This window comes from Arachis ipaensis, chromosome B01 (genome assembly GCF_000816755.2).
Source record: "Arachis ipaensis cultivar K30076 chromosome B01, Araip1.1, whole genome shotgun sequence".
In the NCBI taxonomy this organism is placed as follows: Eukaryota; Viridiplantae; Streptophyta; class Magnoliopsida; order Fabales; family Fabaceae; genus Arachis; species Arachis ipaensis.
Genome location: NC_029785.2, coordinates 121208375 through 121227106, shown reverse-complemented (window position 1 = coordinate 121227106; position 18732 = coordinate 121208375). Strand labels below are relative to the sequence as shown.

Sequence of the window (18732 nt, the reverse complement as noted above, 5' to 3'; positions counted from 1 at the left end):
GTGGGTCTTTCGGTGCGGGTCGGTCATATTCGGCCCATACCCAGACCAAAAATAAAAGTTGGTCATGGTTACGCGCCAGGCGCGTGTTGTTTTGGTGTCAAACCCTAATTAAACCCTGACCTAGGAGGTTCTTTCTCTTTCACCTTCACTTCCACCATCGTCTTCGCGGCAGAGAGAGAGAGAGAGAGAGAGAATGGGGAGTGACAGCGAAGCAGAGAAGTCGGCGCATAAGGAGAAGGAGAGGAAGAAGATGCTTGCACTTGCTCCTATTGCGAAGCCCCTTGCTGGCAAGAAGCTCTGCAAGCGAACCTTGAAGCTTGTTCGTAAGGGTATCGCTATGCTATTCTTAATGCTTTGTTGTGGTTCTTCTTTGATGCTGCTCTCTAAAATTTTTGCCCTTAGTAGGAAAAAATTAACATTTTTTTAGCTTCTACCGTATGTATCACATCTCCTGTTATTTAAATGATGGAGAATGTGTGCTGTAAATTTTTTTCTGTTGTTGGAATCTGCAATGTAATGAAGATGCTGTTGGTTGATTGGTTTCAGCTGCTGAACATAAGTGCTTGAAGAGAGGAGTAAAGGAAGTTGTCAAAAGCATAAGGCGTGGTCATAAAGGGTAAGTTTGTTAGTATTACATTATTACATGAACTTCCTCTTTTTCACAAAAGGAAGATAAAAAAACTCATACTCAATGGGGTTATGTGAATTCTGGTTTTTATTTTGTGGTTTTTCATTGAGCAAAAGGAATGTGGTTTGCCTAATTTTGGTGTGTTTGTTCTGTGAGTGCAGAGTGTGTGTTATAGCTGGGAACATATCACCCATTGATGTGATCACTCACGTTCCTATCTTGTGTGAAGAGGCTGACATTCCCTATGTTTATGTCCCCTCCAAAGAAGTATGTACCTTACCAATACTTTTGTTTTTATGTCTTTTAGATTATATTGTTGTTGTTATTGGAATTATTACAACTATAGGAAGAAAAGAACTGTTGTTCAAAGATGCTGTGTTCATGAATGTTCAGGATCTTGCAAGTGCTGGAGCAACAAAGAGGCCTACTTGCTGTGTGTTGGTGATGACCAAGCCTGCAAAGGGAGAACTGGAGAAAGGGGAGCAAGAGAAACTGAAGTCAGATTATGATCAAGTTGTAACTGAAATTAATGAGATTGCAGCTTCACTTTTTTGAAATCAGTAATACATGTATTTATGCCCGCTGTACCAGTTGGCGGTTGGGTTAACGTTATCAGTAGTGTACCTTTTGCAATCAATTTATTTGGCGTCGTTTTTCTAGATGGGTTAATATCTGTGTGGATTGTAGATTCTACTTGCCACTATTTTTCCTTTTTATTTAGTTTGCTTTCTTTTTGCTTCTTTCAATGGATCAACTGAAACCATGGTTATCGCCATTGAATTTGGTAAGGTATTTGGTTCATTAAAACATCTTTTCACTGAAATTACTTAAAAAATTTTCATTAGCAAACCGGGAACGATACATTCATATGGAATGAGCAATGAATTCTTGTACTTCTTGCTCACTCAGCAAACTTGGTAAGATCAAATGGGAAGTGTAAAGCCCATTAAGATGAAGTTTAATACTTGACTCCACAAAAAAAAAGTTGATGAATTATTTTAAGAACAAATATATTGACAAACAAAATATACCACCATCATTCCCATTGTCGTTACACATAGATGGTTGTGTTTACTGTATACAGACACATTTGGCATATACTTATTACTTATTAGGCTTCCTTCTCAACGTGTCAAGTAATGGGGAAAAATTACATATTTACGTATATCTGTATTATTTTTGGGATGTGAAACCCCTGAACAAGAAGACACCAACAGCACCAATGGCCAAAGTCAGAACCAGGGGGATGGCAATGGTTTCCACTTCGTGCATTCTGTTTGTCTGGTCTGTCCTTCCCTGTCGCGACCTTTCTCCGCAGTATTCGTGCAACAGAGTACTTAGAGAGTCTAGTTGATGTATAATTTGCCGCTGTCCTCGTGCAACAAGCAAAACCTATTAAACATTAAACGACAATAGAACAGTGTTTTATTGCTTCAAGTTGATGTTTTCAGCATAGCAGTTAGCGAAATGTTAAACCATGTCACTATGACTTAAAATCTAAACATCATCACGCCCATATATCCTATTATCCAACTCATAATTCCCTTTCTATAAGCATTTTAAATAGACCAATATCATGCTCAAGAGATTATATAATGTTCTCATCTAGGTCTCATATGAACTGCCATACGAATTTGTAAGGGTATATAGTGATCTACCTCTTCCATCAGGGGAGCATCCCTGGCTAATTGGGAAGATGATGAAGAATGAGGCAGCAATGATCTTGTCAATGAACCATTTCCCAATCCAGTTACAAAAAGAGAAGTGTGACCTGAGCCATTGCAGGCTTCAGCAGGCAAGGCTATGTTCTGTTGACTGGCTTTTCTGGATGCAAACTTTGAATTTAGCTCCTCAATACGATTCGTGAACTCATCCATTCTTTCAGTTAATGTGGATATTTGTTCAGAAAGCTGAGTGATGACTCCCTGAACAACTCAAAAGCAAATATCAGCATATGACTCATTGATGTGGATAAAGAAAAATAGTCAAGAAACGATAATAACATTAACAACCAAGTCTCATTACACCAAGTTCGGTTAGTTATACAAAGCAAACAACACCATTTTCCTAGTGTAATTTTGTCCACATGGATAGGAAAGTAAGAAACAGAAAAATAAGCCTTACTAATGATGGATTCCAGCTATTATATTTCTTTGCAACTTATCACAGAAAAAGGAAAATAAAAATAAACTTGATTAATTTCCCACGAAGTTCAATACAGTTTGCTATGCATACCATCTAAGGTTCATTGCCATTATGTAGTACAATTGCATGTCATTCGATATAAATATATCTTACTTGGTTGGCAACTGGCGCAGGTGATTCAAGAGCTCTCCCATCAAATCTTCTGTTATTTATAGCTAGTCTAGTCAACTTAGATAGATGCTTCTCTCTCTGAGTTGAAAATGAGTGAGAAATACCACTACAGAAGACAAACATGAGAAAAACATCACAAGGCCATACTTCAACTTTATTTCAGTAGGATTTATAGATTCTTATGATAAACAAGGAAAACAAGTAGAGGATATATCAGTATTCTCTTCATGGCAACAAAAATATATAAAGAAATTAAGCACCGATTCAGATACTTCATTCTCCTATCAGCAGAAGCTCGAGAAAGGGCTTCTTTAGGGCTTGAAACCATATCATCATCAATGCTGAGCTTTGTCTTAAGATCCTCTGGCAGTGCCTGCACTTTGGATAAATCAGTATACAAATATAGCTCGGGGGGAAACAAAATGTAGCAGAAGAATCATACCATTACATCATTAACAAGCTTTTCTAGCTGAATTTGTTCTATGTAAGTGCGAGGAACATATGAACCATCCAATCCCAGTTTCTCTGCAACAAGTTTAACATAGTTTCTATCTTTCCCTTGAACCTTCAAAACAAAATAAAATGAAACAACTATCAGAGTTGCCGACAAGAAAGTAGACAAAAACATGAGAACAGGTGTGAACATTTGTACAATATCTTGTTATACCTGAACATATAGGCGGTTAACTTGTTCGAGCCAATCAGTTTTTACAGTCACCTTATCATCGGAAAAGACATGGCTGCTTCGTTTTAGTATAGCTGCAATTGTGTAACCCAATGCCATCAACCCTCCTAGAAGGCGCACACTGACCTCAAATGTTATTCTGGGTGATATTATGAATGGAATATCTGTGACCCATTCCTGAAAAGAAGAAATGTCTATTAATAATAAAGGATATTCCTAACAGCGGGATCAAAGAAAACTACTTATCTTAAATCTGAAGGCCAAATATTATCAAGGAAGCATTGCATTGCCAAATTAGTTTAAAAGAAAATAAAGTATACCTTCTTCAACATTGTCTCAACAATAATATAAGTATATAGAGTTTAATTTTGATGTACTGACAAAGAGTAAATAGATTTGCAGTGTCATCTAATAAGATTCGTGTGTTTATATGACTTTAAGTAATAAGTTTGAAAATTAGTTATTTTAACTAATGTGGCAATACACGATTGGTTGTATGTGTCTTACATAGTGCATGAAAATTAAATTTAAGTTTATAAATACAAGAATCCAAAAGGTTAAGTTTTCGATCACCAAACCTCAAACATGAGATTATACTTCCCATCGCGGTTTCTCATCCTCAGGTATGATTGACATGCTTCAGGGTCTTCCCCTGGGGGTAGAAGATATATGTCATATGTTTCCTCTCTCGTCTCAGTATGCTCAGCAGCAATAACTGACTTGATTTGATCCTCTGTCACAGCTTTTAGTGACTAAAGAAGTATTTTAAAAAATCAGGAATCGTCAACAAGACGCTTGCAAACAAAAACACCGGACTATGATAATATGGCATAGTTTCACCTTCAATATGTAGGTGGGATTCTGGAATCCAGAGAACGGATTAAACTTGTTAATAATTTTTATATGTGCCGTTTGAAGATCAGGCTCAATAAAAGCTTTATACATAGGATATACCTACAATAAAAAATGAATTAAAAAAAAAGAAAAGTAAAGATCAAAGCAGATACCTCTTACTTCACAATCATGTTTTACAAAATACAATTAGAAAGAAAATAAAAATATCTAACATGGGATCAGTGTAAAACCGTTTCAGAGATTTGATGAATGATTTCTTCAGGCTCTTGACCAGCACGTTGAATGTCACGCAGCACACGCTTGACAAGGTCAAAGTGAACTCCCCCAGTGACCGAAACTCGAAGATCAAGCAATGGTCGTAATTTTTCACTTAAGGCATAAATGCCTTCTATGATGACAATGCGGGAACTAGGGACTTCAACAGTCCTGTAAGCAAAATATAACAAATGCAATCAACAAAGATATTAGTAGTATGATGAAAATACATTTGATTTAAAATATTCTATCGAAGAGGACATTCAAAGGTACACAACCTGTAACCTACGCGAGAACTAGTCTTGAAATCATATATTGGAACCTGTACTGCCTTCCCTTCTTTAAGACCCATTATATTTTCAAGCAAGGTATCATAATCCGTCAAACGAGGGTCTGTTTCAAAATATCATGACATTAGAAATATGGGTCATATGGCATCCCCTCCTAATTCTTGCTTATTAACTACAATAATAAACAAGTAAAAAGTATTTTAAGGCAAAAAGAAATGAGTATAGCATATGTAGATACTAAGGGAAACTCATGCATTGCATATACATATAGACATGCTTGTTACTCTGATTAACTGATTTTTTCCTAGGATATGTAAATGTATAGGTTATGGCATATAGATCATCCAATATTGGGTTCTGCAGAAAAAAAAAGATATCGAGGGCTTCTTATTGTGGATCACACTTAATTTAACTAACTTGATTACATTATCAACTAATCATTAACTAACTAATTTAATCAATTAGTTAATTAAGGGTTTGTTTGGATGAGCTTCTAAGAAAAGATTTTTTTTCAAAAGATCTTGTAGAAAAGTAAAAATAATTTTATGTTTGGATATCTCATGCAAAAAGATCTTTTTTATTTATCAATTATGTTTGGGTATAACCATATAAGAGTACTTTTTTGTTTATTTATTACGTGAAAAACATCTTTTCTTTAAAGCAAAAAGATTTAAAAAAAAAAATATAAATTGTAGCTTCTCAAAAGAAATATTTTTTTTCTAGTGCTTTTATTTTTACTACTAGAAATTTACCAAACACGCGAAAAAATAAAAAAAAAATCTTTTTTCATTGAAAAAAGATCATTTTTTATCAACTTAATGGCGCCCAAACAAGCCCTAACTTGATCCACAATACTTCTACACCTATCTAAGGGCAGTGGCTTTAGGATTATCTTCTCGAACGCACGAAAGGGATGGCTATGGAGAGTGTGGATGCTACGCTAGATAACAAAATGCTACTTTTAGCTAATAACCAAATAGCTTGAGATCAATCCGTGGAAAACTAATAAAAACTTGCCTTTCTGGACAAGGGGAATTCAGAAAAGAAATTCATTGTGATCATTCGAGTCTTGCGTTTAGAATTTAAATATTACAAAAGGACAGAAAAAAATGATAACCTTATGCCCACTATGCAGTTATGCAAAAACCATGAAGGGAAAAGAAGTAATTCTTCTTTATAGTTTATGTTCAATCTTAATTTTATTCTCTTATTATGTTCACAATCAAAATTGTAGGAATAAATTATACACAACAACGACAACAGAGAGACCTTACCATCAAAATTGCCATCTATGATTCGACTAGAATCGTTATAATTGTCCATTGTGATGACGGCTAAGCTTGGCATAAAATTGTTGACCTTCTCAGTGAAAACAGTTTTGCCTGCTCCAGAGGGACCTGCAAGTCCTACTAATATGATCCCATCATTCTTTTGAGCCAACAACTGGCATGCACGAATCACGATGAAAAATCCTTTCTCAAACGACAAGGAATCCTGGATTGGAACAATTTCATAGCGATCACAATCCTTTCTTTTAACCAGTTGAACTTGGTCCCGTAGTAGGCCATAACGCCTCGTACGAGGCGAATCAGCACCAGAAGTTGGGTCTTGGGCCATTAAGGAACCAAGGATGTTCACTCCATATGCTGCAGAAAATGGAAGAGAGCAATGAAAAACTCAATGGCAGAGACCGAAAAAAACAGGGACAAATTATGACTTGAAACTGCAAATTCCTATGGAATCAAGGGGTCACATTATCATATATAAAAGATATATTGTAGAAACAAAATATAATTTAATTCCGCAGTGAATTTACAAAATCACCAGATGTGTCAACCACAAATTAATATTGCATTCAAATGGATGTTAACAAATCCAACTCATAATTATAGGTTATATTCTTGGTAGCCACTCAAATACAAGTTAACCACAATTTCATGCTACAGTATCAGTAAAAAGGACTAAAAGAGTTGACTCCTGCATCATAGCAAAACAACTAGTTGAAGGGAACAACTACTACCATCACACTGTTAATAACAGTAATGAATGTTCATATCCACTTTTTGATATCATCCTATTCAATTCATAAATACACGAATTCTAACGTGAGTAATTTGTTCCACAACACGTGGAAAGAAAGCACAAAACAGAAAACTCTAAATTTTCAGAAATGGAATATATTGGGACATGGTTACAAGTATCAACTAAATCTGCTGCTGTAGTAGCAGCATGTACTTTTTCCTTCGATAAAACTTTTTACACCATTTCATTGCAGAATCACAGTCACAAACAACAGGGGAGGACAACCCATCAACTTATAAGAGAATTGAATCTAGTTCCTGCTAATTGAAAATTTCTATCATATCATATCATAATTTCATAACATTCCACACACCATGTAAAAGAGAATGAACCGCAAAAATGCACGCATAAACGAAATAGTAATAACTGAAGATCATAAACACTTTCCTGGTCCAAAATTCCGAATCCCTACAAAGAAAATAATCATAAGTTCATAACAACAATTTATTTGGGGAGGGTAGCCAAAAACACACACACACACTAGATTAATTGACCTGAATCAAAGGACTCATGAAGTCATAGTTATAAGAATCAAACCAGTAATTGACCCGGTCGATCACTGGTTCAACCGGTGGTCACTGATTCACCCGGTTGACTCGGTCATAATTAAATAAAAATGTAAAATTATAAAGTTAAAATTAAAATCAAAAGTTAAAACTTAAAATGCATGTCTTCACAAACATATTAATAACAATCAAGTATTAATTTTTAGACATAACTAATGATGCAAAAAGAGATAATCAACTAGTTACTAGTACAAAATACTTTCTCAATTTAAATGAATAAGAGAGACCAAAAGATAACACAATCAGTAAATCAAATCCATGGGGTGATCTCAAAGTCTACATCTATATCTTCATAGGACAAATTTGAAGCTTGACCAACATTTCTTTCATTTTGATTTGTATCTATATTTACATTTGTGTATTTTTCACAAAACTATACCAAGAATAATTCATACTAGCAACTGAGTTGTGATGAAGACATTTTAAAAATTCTAGGAAAAAAAAAGCAAACAGAGAACATGGGAACAACAATTTAACTGAACAATTTTGTTCTGAGTTGCAGAGAGCATGAGCCTCATTTTCAACAACAAATTCAACTATGATAGTTTTCAGTAACAAAAGATTTAGCTCAAAAGATGATTTACAGATTTACAGCAACAAAAAATTTAGCTAAGTGATTATTTCAGCAAGACAACTACAGATTCAAGCTTCAGTGATGATAATCAATAACAAATTTAACTCAGTGATGATTTTCAGCCACAAAAAAATTAGTTCAGTGATATTATCAGCAACAAATACAACTTTCAGCAACAAAATCAAGGTGCACAGATGAATTACAGCAACAAGATTGAGCATGAAAGAACAGGGTAATTTGTTGGAACTCACGAAATCGGGACCAGCTGCTGACGGCGAGGCTCGAAGCAAGAAGACGACAACGACGACCGGCCCCGGGACGTGCTGCTTCTTCCGCCACCGGTGATGAGCGCAGGGAAGGCGCGCGACTGAGTGCGAGACGGTGACGAGACAAAGAGCGACTACGACTACCAACCCGGACCTGCAGCTTATGCAAAGTGCAAAGTTCGAATTCGAACCTTTGAAAAAGTGGAAAATTCGGAGAGATTGAACGGTGCTGTGCTGTGCAGAGTGGAAGATCCTTTGATTTTTGTTTTGCTGTAAAAATTTCAGGCACCTGTCGGATTCTGCGATTTTCTTTTTCTTTTTTTTTTTCTTTTCTTCAATTTTTCAGAGAGAATTAAAAAAGGACACGTGGAAAGAAGTTATGGGTTAATACAAAACATCCGAAGGACACGAGGTCAGAGGAGTCTTCCTGATCCTGATCGTCCCGACCAATTCAACAATGCCTTAATAATGTACTTAAGCTTTTACTTTTGATTTTTTTTTTGTGTGTATTAGGGGTGCACATGGGCCGGGTGAAGCCGGGTTTGATGTGACCCAGACCCGACCCGAAATATACACCGGGTCTATTTATTAGACCCGAACCCGACCCTAGACCCGATGAAACCAATACACTTTCGGGCCACAATTATACCGGGTGAAAATCGGGTGAAAACCGGGCCGTTAACATTACATTAATTTGATACCTTCTTGTAAGCTAGCATGTAAAAATATCCAAATTTTTAAGACTCCAACCATTAGTTAACATGGTAAAATTCACTTAGAAAAATATAACAAGAACCAACCCTTCTTCAAAATTAAAGCATAACCACAATCAATATTAATATTGTCTAATAATACCAAATATTTAAATCAATATAAATAACACAATCTTATGTATTAGTCTAAAGTCTTATGCATTCTAAACATAAAACATTAACTTATAGTCTTATAATGACTAATAACACAAAATATTAAGGTTTACAATACTTAAATTCCACATAAGAATAGTCATGATCTATCACTAATAACACAAAATATTAATTGTGTATGATGATCGGGCCACCGGGCCGACTTCGGGTGACCCGAGCTATGGCCCGGACCCGACCCAAAATAATGACCGGGTCTATTTTTGAGACCCGTACCCGACCCTAAACCCGATAAAATCACACCAAATTAGTCTCTAAAGTGTTCGGGACCGGGCCGGGCCGGGTCTGTGCACCCCTAGTGTGTATCAAAAGTAAATAATAGAATTTGTGTTCTTTCTCTTGCGAGTTGAGAGTACTAAGCTTATTTAAGCTACTTACTAACTGTAAAATAAGTGGAACTAGTTTTAAGACCGTGCCAAGCACGGGACATTAAAGAAATGGTTACCGAGAAGATGACGAAAGAGCCACACGACAAATATATCGTTCAAGACAGAATGTTAGGTAGTAAGCTAGTAAAAAATTTTTTATAGACAACATTAATAGTATGATTTGAAATTGTGCTGTTAGATCCAACAGATAATATCTTTAGTCCAGAATGCATACTGACTCGAGAGAGTGCAATATAAAGTTGACCATGAGTAAAAACAGGTCTTGGAAGATACACGCCAACAGTTGACAGTGTTTGTCCTTGGGACTTGTTTATGGTCATCGCAAAGCAAAGCGCAACCGGAAATTGTTGTCGAGTAAACCTGATCGGTAATGTCTCATTATTAGGGAACATGTTCATCCTGAAAATAAAGACAACCTCACCAGTATTACGACCTGCTAATATGATGCACTCAATGACGTGGTCGCCAAGACGTCTAACCTGGATTCGCGTACCGTTGCATAGTCCATTGGATTGGTCAATATTGCGAAGAAGCATCATAGGAACACCAATTTTAAGAACTAACCGGTGTTGGGGAATTCCTGAACAATTCAACGCATTCAATACTCCGTGCTCATTGTGTATAATTCAGATTCCAGGTGACCATCTTCATTAATTAGTGCATCAGAGCTCAAGTAAACTCTCTCGTTGCCATGGATCAAAGACATCACATGATTGTTTACTTCAGTTACAACATCAAGTGTTGGTGCTAATATACTCCTGCTCTTAAAATAATCCACACTAGAAGAATGGAGTAAAATGTCACAACACCAAATCATGCAGACATGGAGACTCAATATCCTGCAGCAAGTTGTCGGGTATTCTAATTACCGATTCGCCATCGGTGTTGTCTCCGAGTAACCCGTCGCCAATTTGAAGCAGCCATTCAGCAAATTCCTCTAACTGTACACCGTGGATATCTCACAAACCATGGCCCAGCCTCATGTTTTCAGTTAACTGCAACACTTGGCAACATTGCCACAGGTTCGAAGTATTAATACACGAATGAACAATCTCCTCCCGGAAACCACGCGGAATCACAGGCAATATTTGACGGAAATCACCTCCCAGAACAACAAATTTTCCACCAAATGGAGCATCAGGATTATATCCATTATCAAAACGAAGAACATCTTTAAGGCACTTGTCAAGCGCTTCAAAGCAAAATTTATTTAACATAGGTGCCTCATCCCATATAATTAATTTTGCAGATGAAATAAGACGCGCGAGGGGTGTGCCTTGCCTTATATTACAAATAGAGTCCTGGTTAACATTGAGTGGAACATTAAAGCGTGAATGAGCAGTGCACCCGTTAGGCAACAACAGCGCTGCAATGCCACTGGATGCCATGTTGAGAACATATCACCCTTCGACCTTATTGAAGCAGACAGTGCATTCCATAGAAAAGTCTTACCAGTTCCACCATATCCACAAACAAAGAAAAAACCACCAGCGCCACGACTAACTGCATTTGCTATTGTGTGGAACGCAACGCACTGGTCTCGATTCAACCGGGAAACCAAATCAACGGAAATACTTGCCAACTCTGTCCTGTCGAAATTGAGCTCATCAAAGAAGACTATGTCGGAAGGTTCAGTCGAATCAACAGAATCAAGAAACGGCATGTCAGTAAATTCTTTTAGGCTCCTACCATTCAGCTGCAAAAGTTTTTCAATTTTGGCAAGCGTGGTGGACTTCATCTCATCAACGGAACACTGGAGACCTTAAATCAAAATGGAAGATAGTTACATCAAAAACAAATTCGCCACAATGATAAAGGGAAAAAAATAAATGCACAACACACTACAAGAGGAGGAAAAAGGGTAGTTTTTAAATTGTTTGGTCTGATTTTTTGGCGACACAGTAACATTATAGGGAAAAAAATCTACAAAGTTTACCCAAGTTATGTCTTCTAGAAAGCATCGAGTTGTCTACACAATGTTGCCAACATTGCTCCCACACCATGTCCGGGCGGACCATGTTGTTTGACATCAAAAGCATTGCAAACAGCCTTCTGATATAATTCGGTGAAGCCCCCACACTGGCTTCATTAAGTGCATCGATAAATTCCCTATCGTCCTGTAACAACCCTAGCACATAACAGGTGTCTTTGAATGTATCGTACACAATGCCACCAACAGAATGAACATCAGCAAATGTCTAGCACCCTTTTTGATAGTTCAATAACAAACGAAGATAGTACTCCTCTCCATGCGAGTGAGGAACATGTGTGAGACGACCAATCACATTCCCTTGCTTCCATGGTCTCTACATATGCCCCTGCTTGTCCCAGACAAAAAATGATGGCATCTCCGCGTAGCTCAGTGTACGGGCCAGATCAAAATCCTTGTTAGCCTTAAACCAGCCAATAAACATACTATCCTTTGAGACCGCAGCCTCGATTACATTCTCAATAAGCTAATGATCTTCGTACAAAACATTCTATTCATTCGGCAGGTGGAATGGAAGGCAGATGACGTTAGGCTCTTTGAACTGAATCTCAAACCCGAATAGCCGCTAGGATGCCTCACAAGTAGATATATATAAGCAATCATAGTAGTTTTGGATTTTATCCACAGTGACGACAGTCGACAGAATCAACTGAATCATGTGATCCGAAAAACGAAACTGTGACACGGTCATTACCTTTGTGGACGTACTTGAACAAATACTTAATAGCAGACGTTTGGTAAGTATACTCGACATTTATGTGACATCCATACTTAAGAAGCAATGTTGCATTGTACGGGACAATAAACCGATTGTCGAGGTCAACATTCCTCTTGCTTGTTGAACGACCATTATCCGACCATTTATACTTGGGAAAACCTGCACTGTCTATGGCGGTTTTCTCACGAAATGGCATTGGATAAAACTTAGAACACTTCCCATTAACCATACACGGGCTACTCGTGTTTAAAACCCCACAGGGTCCATGAACCATGAACTTTTGGACCAACCTGTACAGCTTAGGTTGGGTGTGTTCGTCGGGTATCTTTGCCGAGATATGATGGTTAATATCATCGGATGATCTAGGCTTCTCGTCTGGCTGAACAAATAATAAAATGTGACAATGGAGAAGACCACGCTTCTGGAATTCAATTGTGTACACAACTAAAATAAAGAAAATGGAAAAAAGAAAAGAATATGTTAGGGGACAAATAACCACTGATGGAAAAAGGACTAATCTGTTAGCGTGAACTTGAAGATACTGAATGAAAAATCTTACTTCCTTTAGGCTTTCCGAATATGGACCCATCCTTTAAGTCTTTTAGCAAGGCTTCTAACTTGATCTTGAAAACCCTTGATATGATATCAGGCCTGTCACTTGGCTTTAATGAATAGTTCGCAACGCAATCTTTAATCTCGTTCCAATCTGGGTTACATGTGATAGTAATGAAATAGCTAGGGTAACCGGCATACCTACAAATAGCAAATGCATCTTTGCAATTGTTGTACATGTACCGGGGACCATCAACAAAGGACGATGGCAGGATAACTCGTTTGCCAGTTCTAGCAGCTTATGTCTCACCACGAATTAGACACTCATGTAGGCCCTGCAGTTGATGGGAGCGAAACTTGCTCTAGTGGAACCTATGATATTGTAATCTTTCAGCTTCTACCAGAGTATAACTATCAACCAAAAATTGTTGGAACAAACGTCTTGATTTGAGAAGAACTTGCGACTCATGCGCTCTCATTTGGATTTGAAAAGACAGAAACTCCCTCATGCTAATTGTTCTCGCTTATGTAAATGTTGCTTAGATCTTTCATCGGATATTAAGATATCACTCCGAAAAGCATCTTATCCGTACGGAAAAAGCAAGGGGTACTGTAATGCAAGGTACTGGGAATGATTAACATCAATGCGTTTCAACTGATTTGAACGCGTCTGAAGTACAATGTCCCTCGCAAGGTTATCTGTATCAAAATCACCTACAATAAGAGCAGCAACTTCAGACGCTGATGGTAGATTATATCTCCTACCATCAGTATTCCTCTTCTTAATAAGATGAAGCTGTAGCGGAGTGGTTGAATCTTCAGCGAACCTTTGCCTAGCATATTGAAAAGACTTAGCAAGAGAATTGTGGGAATCAAGCATGCTGCTGAGGTCGGCCACAATGGTCTGATCTATAGATTTGTGTTGATAAGACAGGCTACATTAAACCAAAAATAAAATACATCAAGATAAATGAAGGTCACACCGGAATCATATAATACACATATTAAAATATCAACAGACGATAAGTACAACCAACTCACCCAATTGCGTCAATCCTATTCTGGACTTTAATTTCCGTATCATAAAAATAGAGCTGAGCAAACTTGAGCTTGCTAGACTGCTGTGGCATCAAACTTCCAATTGAATGGTAATTTTGGCCACTAATAACAAACATGGGGGGAGCGGGACCCTTGTTTAGTGTGTACTGAATCTTCCCAGCCATAGATGTGAACAAAAACATACCATTAAAGGCCCTGATATGTTTCTGATAATGCAAAGTTCGTTCATCATCACCATCCAACAACACCCCCAACAATGGAGGCGGAACGGGCAACAAAGGGAGAGTGACCTTTCCACTCATACAACAAATAGCAAATAATATAGTGTTATTGGCCCCACAAAAAACACATCTTTGCGTGGGCAGCCCAGTTGACCAAACATCTAGTGAACAAATGAAATAAAGCAAATTCAAGTTATGCAGGTGTGGAAGAATAGGTCAAAATAACGATAAACTCATAATCATAGTCATTGAGAATAACACCTGGTTCAGTAGAAGATGCAACAGAAGCTTCAACTTGGACGTCGCTTGCCTCAGCCAGATAAAAATTTGAAAACTGGGACAAAGGGGAATAGCCAACCAGACTGCGTATTTGATGAGAACTAGTTATCAATTGTCGGAGCAAAATTCGAAACAATTAAACGATTGAGTTAGCGGGCGGAACAATCCGGTGCAAGAGCCATGTTCAACTGTGGCTGCGGTTTAGGCTCGGCAAAAGGTCCCATACTAATGATGAAAAAAACCGCACCAGCTTATGCAGGAAAATTGTTAATTGCAGCATAATTCCACGCTCCAGAGTTTCAAGAAAAATGGCAAATTCAGGCATTACTTACGTGGTACGTGTTATGGAAGGCTTTTGTTTGTCACCAAACCTAGGTACGTTCCATGGTGAGGAACCTGCAAGGAAAAACAGGGTGTTATCCGCTGAGGGACAAGCCAATACCGTGGTATGGGGCAGGATTTAAAAAAGGAACAAAATGTAAAAAATGAAATAGAGCAGCACGAGTGATCACAACAACTAAGCAATACCAGCGGTGAGTATCGCACGTGGGGGGAATATTGTTAAGTTCCGCGGATAGCCAATTAGCCAAAGAATAAATTAGAAAAGAGATCCAACTTCGAATGACAAAGTAAAGCTAACCTTGGACTGCGACAACAGTGGCGAGTGATTTTTAGAGCACACCGATAGCGGTTTGGGAGGACTCATACGTCTATTTGTTAGTATCAGTTGCAACAATAGAAAATTGCAGTTGAAAGTTTATAAATCATGCATAAACAAACCAGGAGACCAGCAAGCTCAGGGTCACACAAAATTGCCAACAAAAGTTCACATGTTTCCCCACGGAGGAAAGAGTTGATCATGCCCAAAATGAAAAAGTCTAATGAAAAAATCACAACGAGCATCAAGCGAATTATGCAGTGGATAACGACTAACAAACCATTCTCGGGGCCGGATGGAGTCATCAACACGTTGACCTGGCGCCTCTTATGACCCAGCAAATTCATCCGCCGTTGCTGTGCGAGCTTAGCTTGGTGTTCCATGGAACCCAGGCAGCCAAACCGTTTGGCAAAGGGGTAGGTGTGTGAAATAATTTTGTTACAGGCGTTCAAACTGATTTTAGACTATTGCAAAATTGGACACATCTCGGCAAGACAGCAAAGGCTACACGCAGCGATAAAAGTCAACAAAGAATGGGAAGAAGGGAGAAGACCGAAAGATCTGCATCAGAAATGAGGTCAAACTTGGACTATGAAAGACACATGTGCTTAGCCGCTTGGTTAGTCTTTGACCATTAAGGAAAAGAAACCACTTTACAAAGGGAAAGGATCAATTTGGCATCCCGTGACTGAAACAAATTGAAAATACAATGAACTCAAGACATAGTCAACCGATCACCTCAAAGTGACCAAAAGAAAGAGAGGAGGAAGTTAGCTGATAGGGAAAAATTGTAATTATAGAATGATAGTTACACTTATTTGTAACATTAAAAGGAGTACTGGAACACGGAAACATGAGTCCAAGTAAGCACTAGTTCGGTATGACTACTCACCACATAGCTGCTATATCTAAGGGAAGCAAATAATGAAAAACGAATGTTTAGTGAGTTCTGGTATACAAACAAATGTGCCACAGGAAAGAATTAGAGTGGTTTTTTTAGAGAATAGAAGTAATGCATTGTGTTTTAACTTAATCTGCAAAACGAGCCGTGCAACTTATTATGCAGGCTCAAAAGGAATAGTGTGAAATATGCATTGTTCATATAAAAGAGGTGATAAGAATATTTTAGCTTTATCTCAACATAAGGGAAAATCTCTTTGGTTAAAATATCATATTTTAATATTTTAAGAATGATTGTTCGATATAAGATATTAATTTGTATCCAAACTAATTTTCTCTACCTCCTAGAATATGACAATCAACTGTTGGGCAAGAATTTGGAGTGCTGAAGCATGCAAACATCTTTCATGCGTGTAGGTAAATGGAATTTTTCATTGATCTTTTGTGCTTAATTACAATTTATTAGCACCACCATAAATTGGTAACAAACTGACTTGAAATCGAAATCCTAGCAGAAGGCAAGACATAAATAAACAACAGAAGAATAAAACCCACTACTGATAAGGTATAAGATAGCCTTGCTTATAAATAAGACTTTTTTATCTTTAAATTAGTGAAAAATTAAAACCGCTGGGTCTATTTTATCCCACCTAAGTATCTACAAATCTTGACAATACTCTAACGTGGAAGCATACAATCTACACACACAATATAGGAAAAAATGGGCTTTCTATTTAAAGATAAATCTGCTAGCACTATTGGAAAAATATAAGTACTTATAAATATGGTGTGTCTTCACAAAGTAAGAAGGATGGCACAAATCAGATTGCGACGTGTGCGTTTGAATCACATGAGGCTAATGCAAATTGAATAGTTGCAGTAGCAATGAAAGGCAAAACTTATTGTCGTACGCAACTCTATCATGCGTTATGCTGGTTGGTTATTGATTGGGTATGACTAATGTTCATGATGTTTTGAAGGATGGAAAAAGAAACCTATGCATCCAACTAATTTGCATTAAGCCTCGAGGAACACATTGCAAGAAACCGCTTGGTGATAAATCCATCATTATGCACAAAACAGCTACATTAGTGTGGGAAAGTGTGGGGTGCAACTGAAATGGCTTGTCGTTCATGCTGTGATGACGAAACTCCAGAAAACCAAACACTATCAATAGTTATTAGGAAATAATTAACAAAGAAAGTATGGAAATGAGCACACTATTTCGTACACAGGTCCCATGCTTCATATAGAGCTCCACTAATCAGGTAATGGAACGTGGTTACCGCATAACTAATCTCCAAAAAAATGAGCTTAACCTCCAATAGCACCCCAGTTGAAAGAAAACCCCCCATGCCATAAGAAAGCAACGTGAATAAGCAAATCCAACCCATAAAATTCCATGTTTAACGGCATACACTCATCTGGTTGCAATGATTGGAGAACACACAAACAGAAAAAAAAGAAGGAAAGGGAGGAAAAATGAAACCCTTGTTCCTATTCACATCAATCTTCCTTTGATCATAACTTTTGATCCGGAGCTCCGATCGACGCACTGTTTGCAGCCACGCGACCAAAGCGTCGAGCTCTACAAAACCCATATAATCAATCTTGAGGTAAGCCACATTTTTTCCTTCGATTACCAGCCCTTGATTTCGAATTTATTGGGCAAAAATGTTGAAATTTGTGAGCTCCTTGTGTTATAGGATCAAATTAGCTTAAAGGAAAGGCTTGTTCTAGCTTCCTTGGTCCTTGGATAAGGTGAGATTCTCAACTCTAAGCTAAAGACTTAGAATTTTGTGATTTAGTGATTGAGTTAATGTGTTTGGGTGTGATATTGTGGCTTAGGCATTGTATATTAATGTGTTTTGGAGCTTGATTGGTGGTTTTGGAAAGCTTTGGTATGAAGCCCAAGCTTAGAAATCTGTTGGTGGAATTTGGGAGACCTTGGAAGTTGAATTTGAAAGTGTTCCGGGTGGAACGGGAATCGGCCAATGTATGGTTTCGGTTTCCTGTATCTAAAATGTAATGTGGTTGTGAAAACATAGGCTGGTTGTCCCAGGATAAGATTTTTGGAACTATAGATGTGGTTGATAAATGATATATGTTGCGTGGTTATGTGTGTATTTATTGGATTATAAAATGTTGATGTAATTGTGGGGTGATTTGGATTAGGATTGGATATATGAATTACGATGATAATGGTGGGCAAGCATGTGATGTTGTATGTGATGTGCAATAATGTGTTTAATTGATGACTATGTTGAGGCTCTTGTTGGTGAGCATGAGTTGAAGGGTGATATTGAAATATGTATGTATATATGGTAATTAATGGATTGAACATTTGTTTGGAACTTGAATTATGAAATGTTGATTATGATTTTGAGATTTGGTTAAATATGTTGAAATTGGTGGATTGAGGTTTAAATAAGGACTTGGAAATGATTGATGTTGGGATGGTTGAGTTTTGGTTGAGTTTGAATGAAATTTGAAGTATATGTTTTGAAATTTGGGAGTTTATGAGTT

The 18732-nt window shown here is 37.5% G+C and overlaps 2 protein-coding genes across 5 annotated transcripts; one reads left to right on the top strand and one right to left on the bottom strand.

The window, feature by feature from the left end:
- On the top strand, nt 106-1348 carry LOC107635069 (H/ACA ribonucleoprotein complex subunit 2-like protein). Its single transcript, XM_016338433.2, has 4 exons — nt 106-329; nt 547-616; nt 790-895; nt 1022-1348. Exons 1-4 carry the CDS (start codon nt 194-196, stop codon nt 1181-1183), a joined length of 474 nt encoding a protein of 157 aa, XP_016193919.1. The 5' UTR covers nt 106-193; the 3' UTR covers nt 1184-1348.
- On the bottom strand, nt 1599-8877 carry LOC107635051 (uridine-cytidine kinase C). 4 transcript variants are annotated; one of them, XM_021124390.1, is made up of 12 exons: nt 8503-8877; nt 6304-6675; nt 5018-5132; nt 4715-4910; nt 4470-4583; nt 4208-4381; nt 3612-3806; nt 3393-3509; nt 3217-3317; nt 2927-3050; nt 2287-2553; nt 1599-2020 (listed from the first exon to the last, which is right to left on the bottom strand). In XM_021124390.1, the coding sequence occupies exons 2-12, from the start codon at nt 6644-6646 to the stop codon at nt 1802-1804; spliced, it is 1965 nt and encodes a 654-aa protein (XP_020980049.1). In that variant the 5' UTR covers nt 6647-6675; nt 8503-8877; the 3' UTR covers nt 1599-1801. The 4 variants fall into 4 exon arrangements, with proteins under 4 accessions (XP_020980049.1, XP_016193907.1, XP_016193914.1 ...); XM_016338421.2 differs by having other exon boundaries at nt 3205-3317; nt 8503-8874; XM_016338428.2 differs by having other exon boundaries at nt 3387-3509; nt 8503-8873.

What these genes read in the sequence shown, in the direction of transcription:
- LOC107635069 (XM_016338433.2), top strand. Translation starts at nt 194, where the DNA reads ATGGGGAGTGACAGCGAAGCAGAGAAGTCGGCGCATAAGGAGAAGGAG. An exon ending in CTTGAAGCTTGTTCGTAAGG is followed by an intron (nt 330 to 546) that starts GTATCGCTATGC and finishes GATTGGTTTCAG; the next exon opens with CTGCTGAACATAAGTGCTTG. An exon ending in TTTATGTCCCCTCCAAAGAA is followed by an intron (nt 896 to 1,021) that starts GTATGTACCTTA and finishes ATGAATGTTCAG; the next exon opens with GATCTTGCAAGTGCTGGAGC.
- LOC107635051 (XM_016338414.2), bottom strand. Translation starts at nt 6,646, where the DNA reads ATGGCCCAAGACCCAACTTCTGGTGCTGATTCGCCTCGTACGAGGCGT. An exon ending in TTCATCAAATCTCTGAAACG is followed by an intron (nt 4,584 to 4,714) that starts GTTTTACACTGA and finishes TTTTTATTGTAG; the next exon opens with GTATATCCTATGTATAAAGC. An exon ending in AGAATGAAGTATCTGAATCG is followed by an intron (nt 3,051 to 3,204) that starts GTGCTTAATTTC and finishes TGTCTTCTGTAG; the next exon opens with TGGTATTTCTCACTCATTTT.